This window comes from Procambarus clarkii, unplaced genomic scaffold (assembly GCF_040958095.1).
Source record: "Procambarus clarkii isolate CNS0578487 unplaced genomic scaffold, FALCON_Pclarkii_2.0 HiC_scaffold_313, whole genome shotgun sequence".
NCBI classification, from domain to species: domain Eukaryota; kingdom Metazoa; phylum Arthropoda; class Malacostraca; order Decapoda; family Cambaridae; genus Procambarus; species Procambarus clarkii.
Genome location: NW_027189346.1, coordinates 26,175 through 38,199, shown reverse-complemented (window position 1 = coordinate 38,199; position 12,025 = coordinate 26,175). Strand labels below are relative to the sequence as shown.

General features: G+C 39.5%; 1 protein-coding gene and 1 pseudogene across 1 annotated transcript; both read left to right on the top strand.

Annotated features, from left to right (window-relative positions):
- Window positions 1-10,101: 10,101 nt before the first annotated feature.
- Window positions 10,102-11,574, top strand: LOC123753176 (uncharacterized protein T26G10.4-like). The gene has a single exon (XM_045735169.2). It carries the CDS (start codon window positions 10,102-10,104, stop codon window positions 11,572-11,574), a length of 1,473 nt encoding a protein of 490 aa, XP_045591125.2.
- Window positions 11,575-11,752: 178 nt separating this feature from the next.
- Window positions 11,753-11,928, top strand: LOC123753178 (U2 spliceosomal RNA; annotated as a pseudogene).
- The last annotated feature ends 97 nt before the right edge of the window (window positions 11,929-12,025 follow it).

Below are 12,025 nucleotides of genomic sequence, written 5' to 3'. Positions count from 1 at the left end.
TATTTTTTTCATTTCATTTTTTTAGCTGTTCTTATTTTTCAGTGATGGGAATATCAGATCATTTGATGTTCCCAATTTTTTGATGGAAGCATCAGACCATTATAGAATGCATCAGATGAGGTAGTTTGGAATGGTGGGGAGGACGAGAGGGGGGGATGGTGGGGAAGACGAGGGGACAGAGGAGAGGGTAATGGTGGGGAGGACGAGGGGACTGGGGAGTTGAGGATGGTGGGGACAGGGGAATGGAGAATTCTGGGGAGGACAAAGGCACAGGTGAATGGGAGATGGTGGGGGAGGAAGAGGGGACAGGGGAGGGGGAAATGGTAAGGACGACGATGAGACGGGGAAGTGGGAATAGTGGGGAGAATGTGGGGACGGGGAAGTGGGAAGGACGAGAGGACTGTGGAATGGGGAATGGTGGGAAGGACGAGGGGGACGGAGGAAGACTGGAGAACAGGGGAACACCTCAATAAACGCCAACAATGTTATTACTCTGTGGCTTCTTGTCTCCTGACAAAGTGAATTATAATTATATATATCAATTAATTCTTGTAAATTTCCAGAAGCCTGTATCAACACCCACACTAATGCAACTGAAAGAGATGTTGAGACAAGTATTGCTGATATGTTGAAGAACACCCCAAACAAACTCGGTGGAAAAAGATACAAGGTAAAGTTTGCCAATTTGCTGTAGTCTAATTCAATCTCTTTTTAGTAATCTTTGTGAACATTTATGCTATGAATAAGATAAAAAAATTTAATTGATTTTGACTAAATATGTAGATATATTAAAATTTCTGAGCACTAATAATGAAAGAAAACCAAAATAAGAGGTGGCTACTATCTCTAACAATGGGCTGGAATAATGCAGGATATACTATTGTTTTATAAAGATTCATGTTTTAGCTTTTTTTTCTATAATATGGAAAGGGTTTTTACTTAATAAATTAAATATTATATAATAAAATAATTTATGTATTTTTGAAATCAATTAGTAACAAACAATATTTCATTACAGGGTGGTGAAGCAAGAAGACATGTGCATCACACAACAGACTTGGGTATGACGAATACTGAAAATGCTGCATGTTATTTTTTCACAATACCTTTCTGTAGATTTTTTCCTTTGTTACTACGTGAATGATCCAGTTCAGTAGTGTTGTAGTAGTTGCCTGCAGTACCTGCAGTTTGTACCGGTTCAGTAGTGTTGTAGTAGTTTCCTGCAGTACCTGCAGTTTGAAACAAATGTTAGAGACAATAGGCAGATCATTGATGTATATAAGAAATAGGAAAGGTCCCAAGATGCTGCCCTGTGGCACTCTAACAGTTATTGAATAATAATTCATAATTTTTTTTTTTTAGTGTGCCTGTGGCCTGGTCCTCGACCAGGCCTCCACCCCCAGGAAGCATCCTGTGATAACTGACTCACACCCAGGTACCTATTTTACTGCTAGGTAACAGGGACATAGGGTGAAAGAAACTCTGCCCATTGTTTCTCGCCAGTGCCTGGGATCGAATCTAGGACCACAGGATCACAAGTCCAGTCCGGCATAGTAGGCCGAGAAGTGCGTTATATTTATTTAATTTATTTATTTATTTATTTATTTATGCATATACAAGAAGGTACATTGGGAATGTGAGGATACATAATATGGTAATTACAGTCAATAATTACAATAATTTTTTTCAAATATTTTTGATAGAATGGGTAGATTTGATATTGGTATATAATTGTTTATGTCCGCCGGATTGCCTCCTTTATGGACTGGCGTTACTCTTGCTTTTTTTGAGGATATTTTGATTGTAAACTGATAGACAGGTGCTATTTTGGAGTTTGTTTTTAGCCTGGTGTGCTGTGAAATACTTGCAATGGTATTTAAGTGTGGAATCAATATTAAGTGTGGAAAAGCTTCAGATGGTGCATTCAGATGATGAACATTACCTAGTTTCTTCATCTGGGAAGAATGAAGACATATTGGTGCATTCGGATGATAAAAACTAACTACTGTAGTTCAATTGATCAACAGACTGTGTATTATATGCAGACTGTATGTGGGTCTGCGGTCCACTCCAAACAACAGCCTGGTGGACCAAGCTCCACCAGGCCTAAAGCACAAAGTGGTCCACTGGCACCGGCAACTTCAACCATAAATGTTCTCAAAGCTTACTAAAAATGATTGAATTAGACTAGACTACAGCAATCTTAACCTTGTATCTGTTTCCACCAATCTTGTTCAGTACATGCTTCAACATATCAGCAATAATTGATATGTAAATATATCTCACTGTGTCATTACAATATGCACCTCCCAACTAGGACAGCATTTGTACCTGTTACAATAATGCATAAACTTTAAGGCAATAGAGTATAATGTATGTCTTTCAATCTCAACATTAGATTTTATAACTTTCTAATGTAATAAATAAATACCATTAAACTATTTTCTGTTTAACTGTTAGAAAAAATCAATTAGATATATAAAAAGAAATAAAAAAGATTACATGGATAGTAAAATCTGGATTCCCAACTACAATTTATATAGATGTGATAGAGAAACTAGGTCAAATGGAGGAGTAGGTCTGTATATTAAACAGCACCTGACGTGCACAGAGCTACTAAACTCAATGTGGTGGTAGAGTGGTGGTAGTGATGCCGGCATCAACTGCCGTGCCGGCATCAACTGGTAATTTAAACAAAAATAATAGGCACCACACAGCAGATTGATAGCACATATAAGAAGGTGGTGGTAGAGGTTCTTGGAATTAAGAAAGAAAAATAAACCTAATTATTATTCTAATATATAAACTGCCTGATATAAAGGTTGAGGAATTCACAGACAGCACATACTGTGCCGGCATCAACTGCCATGCTTTTTTGAGGATATTTTGATTGTAAACTGATAGACAGGTGCTATTTTGGAGTTTGTTTTTAGCCTGGTGTGCTGTGATATACTTGCAATGGTATTTAAGTGTGGAATCAATATCAAGTGTGGAAAAGCTTCAGATGGTGCATTCAGATGATGAAATCTTTAAGGAATTCTGATAAAGAAAGAGATCTAGGGGTGGTTCTAAATAGAAAACTATCACCTGAGGACCACATAAAGAACATTCTGTGAGGAGCCTATGCCATGCATTCCAACTTCAGAATTGCTTTTAAATACATGGATGGCGAAATACTAAAGAAATTGTTCACCACTTTTGTTAGTCCAAAGCTAGAATATGCAGCAGTTGTTGGTGCCCTTATTGTGTGCCCATATTGGGGTGCCATCACATTTAAACCAACCAAGCCCACAAATACGTCAACATGGACCAGCATTACACCGTCTAACATACTCTGTCAGATGTAACAACTAAATTTGTGAATTCAAGACCTAAACTATTGTATAACACAGTGTTAGTACGAGAAAAACATTACTTACATTCGAAGCCGTGTTTTAAAATGGCGGGGATCTTGTTGTACTGACGCTCCACACTGTTTTTTTTTTTTTTTTTTTTTTTTTTTTTTTTTTTTTTTTTTTTTTTTTTTTTTTTTTTTTTTTGAGATATATACAAGAGTTGTTACATTCTTGTACAGCCACTAGTACGCGTAGCGTTTCGGGCAAGTCCTTAATCCTATGGTCCCTGGAATACGATCCCCTGCCGCGAAGAATTGTTTTTTCATCCAAGTACACATTTTACTGTTGCGTTAAACAGAGGCTACAGTTAAGGATTTGCGCCCAGTAAATCCTCCCCGGCCAGGATACGAACCCATGACATAGCGCTTGCGGAACGCCAGGCGAGTGTCTTACCACTACACCACGGAGACTGCGTTCGTTTGCGTATGATGAACGTGTGACAATTTACTACAACAATTATTTAATTATTCTTATTTTTTGTTTTACTATTTTTAGGGTACATGAAATTTCAAACTTATTTGCACACAATAATATAATTGCGTTGTCATGACCTTTATATATTACGGAAAATACGATGACATGAACGAAGTCAAAGTCAAATCAAAGTCAAAGTCATTAGCTGAACGTATTAGTCATTTTTTTCTCACAAACGAGAGGGATAAAAACAACCACATAGTATATAAGTATACAGTAAAGTCAGTTTTATTCAGGAAAGTACATACATAGTTGATTTACAAACATAATGTTAACAAACATAATGTAAACAAAGAAAACATAAAATAAACAATAATGTAAACAAAGAAAACATAAAACAAACATAATGTATGCTTTTGTAAAATGATGGAAAGGATTTTGTTAAATAGGCTACTCTACCTTGTAGGTGATAACATGTCCAGTAATCTCTTTGGTTTTATCAAAGGCAAAAGTACTGCGGATTGTCTCTTAAAGTGTTTGTCTAATGTGGATGACAATTGTAGAATTTTTGTTGATCTGCAAGGAGCATTTGATAAAGCCAATGGGGAAGTAATCTTATACGAATTAGCCAATCTGGGAATAACAGGGAGATTGCTACACTGGATAAGGGATTATCTACAAGGCAGAAAAGGTCAGGTGTATTACCAGGGATACATGTCTGAGGAACGGAGGTTTCAGTTAGGTACCCCACAAGGGGGAGTATTAAGTCCCACCTTATTCAATGTATTAATGAACAGATTAGCATCAGAGATGTATCCTCCAGGGGTCACGACGATCATATATGCTGATGACATTCTTATACAAGGCACTTCTGGGAACAAAATTCAAACTGCTCTTAACATACTTGGTACAACCTGTCACAAGTTAGGCTTAGTTATAAATGCAGATAAAACCAAATACGAGTATAGGAAACGAAGAAATATAACACTTACTCTAAATGGTGTGGAACTGAGCCGTGTTCAGAAGTACAAGTATCTGGGCATGTGTGTTGGATACACATGTGAGAGTAAAAATGCTGAAATAAATCATATCAGCACCTTATGTAAAGGCCGTCTGCATCCTCTAAAAGCACTGGCTTTTTCTGGTAAAGGTGTTGGGGTACCTATCTTGCGGATGTTATACATAAGTACTGTTCGGTCTCTGATAGACTACACAGCACCCGTTTTGCCTTACATAGGCCAAGGCAGAATTCAAAAAATAGAGCTGATACAGAACGAGGCTATGAGGATTATTCTTGGATGTCAAAGAAATGCAATGATTGAAATAATGAGAATGGAATTAAATTTACAGAGTGTGTGTGATAGAGTCCGTGACATTAACACTAGAGTATCTATTCGTTTCATGCGGAGAAAAGGAGGGGATAAGCTGTTTGAGGGTTCAGACCTGCTTGAGTGACGTACACACTTCCAGGAAACTGAGGGAGACACGCTACACGAGAGGATTAGCTCATGACCTCCGGGAATACGACGTACTTGACTGCTGTAAACCCTCTCGACAGTGTAATATGTCTGCTCCCTGGAAAGTACAGAAAATAGACGTCGAAATTGTACCCCTGAAGGTGAAAAAGATTCATCATGAACCGGGACAATTACGGTGTTTGTATGGAAGCATGATATCTCGGTTACCAAGAGGCAACAGTTTACATGTATATTGCGACGGGTCGGTGGCTGAGGATGGCAGGGCAGGGTGTGGTGTGCTAATAAGGAAATATACGGAGTTTGGGACTGTGGACAGGATAATTGAACTCCGGCTTAGTAATTATATTTCATCCACACAAGCTGAACTGCAGGCCATTCTGGCGTGTTTGGAGGAAGTACGTCATGACGACAAAAATGTTTTTGTATTTGTCGATAGCCGAGGAGCACTGGAGTCCTTAAGCAGTCGAAACCCAGTCTTCATGTCTATAGTTGAGGACTGTAAGAGAAGAATAACTGAGATACAGCTGAAAGGTTATAGTGTGAAATTCATGTGGATTCCATCTCATGTTGGAATAGTGCTCAACGAGGTGGCGGATGACTTGGCCAAATGTGCCACATCAAAACCACAAGTAGACATTGAATGTGAATTCACAATGAGACAAATAAGAAGCAAAATCAGAAATATTCAGGAACAGGAGGGAGTGGAGAGGAGATAATGTATGAGAGTAGTCAAACCATGCAACACTACATGTATGTGAGTCAAAACACCCATTTCACTTATGGTAAAAGGAGAAATGCTTGGAGTGACTCTGTGTACATGCGGCTCAGGCTTGGGTACAAATATTACTGGGAATATGGGATAGATGTTCATGATAATGACACGAAGTGTAAACTATGTGGTATGTTAAGGTCTCACACCCTGGCCCATTATGTTCTTGATTGTCCGTTGATTAATGTATATAGAAACACTGAGATAAAGACTGTTCCTGAACAAATAGTTTGGATGTGTCACAACGGAAAGGTTGATGATATTCTTGTGAGATATAAGAATTTTGCACCAAGACTGTAATATTTTGTTGAATTATCTGCAGGTGTCTTGCAAATTGTCTATACAGTATACCTAGGTCATAAAAGTATTTGTGTGTACGTCAGCACCGTATCGCACATGTGTCGTCCCGTCACTGATACTGGGTAACAGTTCCGCCACTTCCAACACTCTTGCGGGTAGGCCGCGACCATTATTCTACGTTTATATTCATATCACCGTGTTGGGAATTTCATTGCGAGTCCATTGATATCAAAATTAACGCTGTAGGACAAGTGTGGAGGTGATAACAATCCCAAGAGTAAAAATATTTTGTTGCTGTTGGGTGCTCATGGCGAGTCATCTACGTAGTTATTTATTTGCTGCTGGTATCCCTATACCTTTCGTGACTTTTTTACTGATGTTCTTCTAGAGAATTTTATTGCGAACACGTTGGTACCAAAATGAAATACGTAGCTCGAGAACTAAGATCAGGAGAGTAAAAAGAGTATACACATTTTTGTTTTGACGCTTAAGTGAGAAAAACGCCGCACTAACATTATACTGTGTGACTCACTATAGATGTAAAGTGCCTTGTATAGTGACTTTTGTGAGCCTCTTGTAATGTCACTTGTAACACCTCTTTGTATCACTTGTGACACAAATATATTATATTATATATATTATAGGTACAAATACACAAATCACAGTACAAAAAGCACATTTAACATACTGTCTATCATACAATTATCACACATCCAAACAATGTGATTTGGTAAACTACTCTACTATTAAACTACATATTCTACAATCTGATTCTGCCTATTGCTTAATTTAGAAACTGTATGACCAGACCACACACTAGAAGGCGAAGGGACGACGAAGTTTCGGTACCGAACCAGTATTTTCCCAGGTCTTTCCTTAATCTAAACTTATGCAATTTATACCCATTATTTCGTCTGGTGCTGTTACTTTTAATATCCCATTTGTTATGTCCATTCATCAACTTGTAAACCTCTATCATGTCACACCTAACTCTTCGCCGTTTCAGTGAATGCAATTGAGGAATTAACTTTGTCATTCTATGCTGGATACGTTCAAGTGAATTTATATAAATTCTATAGTACGGCGACCAAAACTAAACTGCATAATCAAAATGGGGCCTGACCAGAGCAACAAATTGATTGATTGATAAGAATTAAGCCACCCAAGAGACGGCACGGGAATGAATAGCTTTAAAGAGCAAGATATAGCTAAAGAACAAAACCAGGTGTCTTGTTATTAACCCTTCGATTAATAAATCCTAGTGTACTATTTGCCTTATTACGAACATTCATGCATTGATCTTTTGGTTTTAAATTCTTACTAATCATAACTCTAAGTTCCCTTTCGAAATACCAGACTTCGCAATCACAACACCATCTATCTCGTATCTTGTAACTCTATCATATCGTTACCTAACCTCAAAACATTACATTTATCAGCATTGAACTGCATCTGTCAACCTTTTGCCCATTTCAAAACTCTATTTAGATCAACTTTAAGAGATAGTGAGTCTTCTTCTGTGTTATTTCCCTACCGATTTTTGTATCATCGGCAAATTTGCAAATGTTGTTACTCAAACCTGAATTTAAATCATTTATATATACAGTATTTAGCACTGCGTTTTTTTTTTTAAATGACGCTGTTTGTCGACCGAATTGTATTTGTGCTGCTTTCAGCCATGTTCCCCCCTTTTTATCTCTTTTTTTATTTGTTCTCAACTCTTTTTATTCTTTATGCTCAATTAGTATTAAGCTTTAGTCATTTAAGTTTTTCATGCCCGAAACGCTTTGCGTAATAGTTACTTTAGGCATTGTATGTACTAGCCCTATCTATAAACTCATTACTCTTTGTAAAATCTCTTGTATGCATGTACCTTATCTAAATAAACATTTGATTTGATTTGAGTATTATAAACAACAGAGGTCCCAGGACAGAGCTTTGAGGTACTCAACCTACAACATTTTCCAACTCTGACTTAACCCTATTTATACTAACTCTGTTGAGCGTTGACCATTTATACATCAACTCTGTTGATGTGAGCACTTAATTGGCGGTCAGTGGTGGAGCTTAATTCTTAAAAAGCAATATATACTTTCGATCATGATTTAGTTTAGTCTGCCGTTTAAAGAAAAAAAGAGCATATCAATGTTATATCACAGAAAACGAATTTATCATAAACTCATGTATTTGTCTTATCATATTGAACTGCATTCATATTTTTAATATATAACAATATGAATATCCAAATTTCTGTAAATCCCCTACCATGTTGGAATCTGTGGAAATGAATGAGCAAATGTGCTGGCTGAAGGCGCTAAAGGAAACCACATTGGTTTCATTTTGGATACAAATGTCCATGGAGATTCAGAAAGGAAACTAATTATATAGTTGAACCTGCAGAGAGGAGTTTAAGAATCTGTGTTGAGAGTGATGGACACAGCCTTCACAATTATACTTCAGAGTATGTAAACATCTAAGATTCATTAGAAATATGTGTAGAATAATAAACCCTACATTGTTTGAGTTAGGGAAAACACCATTTGTCATATAGATACTAGCTGTTCCTAAAGATTCACCCATTTTGCCCCAGCATGATAACATATAAGATTTTAAGGGTTGACGAATGTTAATCTTCTTGTTTGATAAACTGTGCACTTGAGACATAGTTAATAACAACACGCCAATATATAAGACAACAAAAAGTTTTCAGATTCTTTCACACCACTTTCCAGCAACTTTTATAATTTATATAAATTATTTTAGGGAATAATACATAAATTATATATTTACACATGATATTAGTGTTTATTGGAATGCATAAGGAGTCAAATTGTGTAAAAAGAGTGATTTTTAGAAAATTTGGAAAACTATTTTTTTCTGATCATATATTATAACTAAATGGATTTTGAACGTTTCACTGAGCCAATATATATCATTCACAATTTATTAATGAATTTTACAAAATAACACCATGAATTTTATATTTAAACATGTAAAAACTATTTGTAATACATTAGGAACAAAATAGTTTTAGAAAAACAATTTATTATAAAACCTTTGAGTTTCGATTTTTTGATTAAAAGTTTTTCAAAGGCTCTCCTGCACCATTCTCAATGCAAATCATTCCCACACCTATGTGAAGAGATAGACGAACGTTTCCTAGATGATTTGTGTTTGCTGGGTTGGTTCCCCTTGCCCCCTCACTTCATCTGCCCTGAGAGGTTCTGCCGCAAGACGTATACAGGAAGTGTATGGACAAGCAAGCAGCAGTCATTCACCCGCCACCTTCGAGAAGTCCATACCCTCCCAATAACCTTGACTATTCAGAAGTGTGCAGGTTGCTCCGAAGCCCTAGGACCCCGCCCCACCAGACACAAATGCCAAGCAGTACGACGATTCTTCGATGGCAGACCCCAAGTAGAAGAAGAAGTTAGACACCATTTCCAGTGTCCCATATGCACCTCAAGCTTCACCATCAAAACAGGGCTCAACAACCATCGCAGAACCCACCGACAACAAGATGCAGTGGCCCGCCGACGACCCAGACCTAACTCCCCACCCAACCCACAGCCTGCCCAGTCCACACCTTCCTCCTCCTCCTCTCCTCGCTCCTCACTCAACCCCCAGTCTACCCAGTCCTCACCTGCCCCCTCTCCTCATCCACCACCCAGCCCACAGTCTGCCTACTCCACACCTGTCTCCTCTCCAGCCCATCCTGCACCTGACAGCCCTCTGACCCAACACCATGCACTTGTCAGGACAGACACCAGTGGGTTTAAGAGAAACCCAGTTCCAGATCGCTGGAAGGAACATCCAGTATCGACTTGGGGGAGAACACTCCAAGTTTTTAGGACGCCCTATCGGCTTCCAACTGATGTCTGGAGACTCCTCAATTGACGAGTACATTGAACTTGGGAAGAAAGTTCTCATGAGCAAGTTGGCCCCATGGCAGAGACTCGACACACTGAAGAGATTTGTCTTCTCCTTGACAGTCTTTGCCATGAGGACTCGGCAGTTTAAGAAGACCACTTGGACCAAACTGGATGATGCACTGAAACCCCACATCAAGAAGACCCTCTACCTACCAAGCCGCGCAGCCAACGGATACCTGTATGGCAGCACACGAGCAGGATCCTGTGGGATCCCTCTAGCAGCAGAAGACTCGGACCTATTCCTAATTGACACTGCATTCAAACTCCTAAACTCGCCAGATGTTGATACAAGGGATATCGCACGAGAAGACTGCCGCCTCGTAGTGGCCAAAAGAAGACAGGAAGAAGAAGTAACTCCTGAACATGTCTGCTCTTATCTCTCCAAGGACGAACTACCTGGAAGATCAAGCACTATCCAAACCATCTGGTCTCGGGCAAGAGATGCCTCTGGGGGAACTGAAACGACATGGACAGCCGATGGAGAAAACATCTCCATAACCTGTGGAGACAAGACCCTGAAGGCTACTGCAAGAAGAATTGTAGCCAGAACCATCAGAAATCACCACAGACAACATCGCGACGCCCGCCTACACACCCTGCGAGACCAAGGAAAAGCGATGTGTGTAGTGTCTCAAGAAAAAGCCTCCTCCCACTTCATGAGAGAGGGGAAGTACACCACATTTGCTGACTGGCGCTTCATTCACCGAGCAAGGTTGAACTTGCTTCCCCTGAATGGAGCCACCCGACGACCAAACACCAACAAGAACTGCCGACGATGCGCCTGGCAAAATGAAACTTTGCCACATGTCATGTGTCACTGCATGACATACTCGGACGCCTACAGAAGACGCCACAACGCCTTGGTGGACAGGATCAAGACAGCCGCCTTGGGACGCCACTGGAAAGTGACAGCAGAAAACCAGCGAGTTCCAAGAGCAGACAGTGTTCTGAAGCCCGACCTCGTCATCGAGAAGGACAACGAACTGCTGATCATAGATGTCACCTGCCCCTTCGAGAACACAGAAGCCGCCTTCACAGAAGCACGGACCGAAAAGGAGATGAAGTACGCCGACCTCGCCGCCGAGATGAGGGCCCTGCCGCGGTACAACAGAGCGACCGTCCACGCCTTCATCGTAGGACCCCTAGGATCGTACGACCCCCACAACGAGCGTCTGATGAAGAGATTGGCTTCGAAGAAGTACCTCGCGACCTTCAGGAAGCTGTGTGTGAGCGACGCCATCAGATGGTCGAGGATGCGGTACATCGAGCACATCACTGGAGCATGACAGTATGAATGATATGTATAAAATGTATATTAGCTTGTATGTAAAATTTTGTATTGTATAAATGTTAGGCTCAAAATGAATTCATACTATGTAACTTGCATAAAAGCTCCTTTGTAAACCTTAGCTGTTGCTGTAAAATGTTAAGCTAGGCTATGAAAGCATTGTAAAAAGACACTCTGTACCATTTTTTGAAAATAAAATCTGTTCTTATCAGCTTAATATCTGATACGATCCCCATGTGGGATCCTCGATATTAAACTGATTTTTGCAACATGGCGAAGTGCTAGGAGCTTGCTCCACCTTTGCCGCGGATCGGCCCGGTATTGCAGTACCTCTGGGATCGGTCCACTCCCTTCGGGGAGACCAAAAACAACCCTATCAACTAGTCAAAATCAAGTAGGAGACGATTATGTTAATTGGTTATGTACATTAATGAATCGTGTTAATTTGA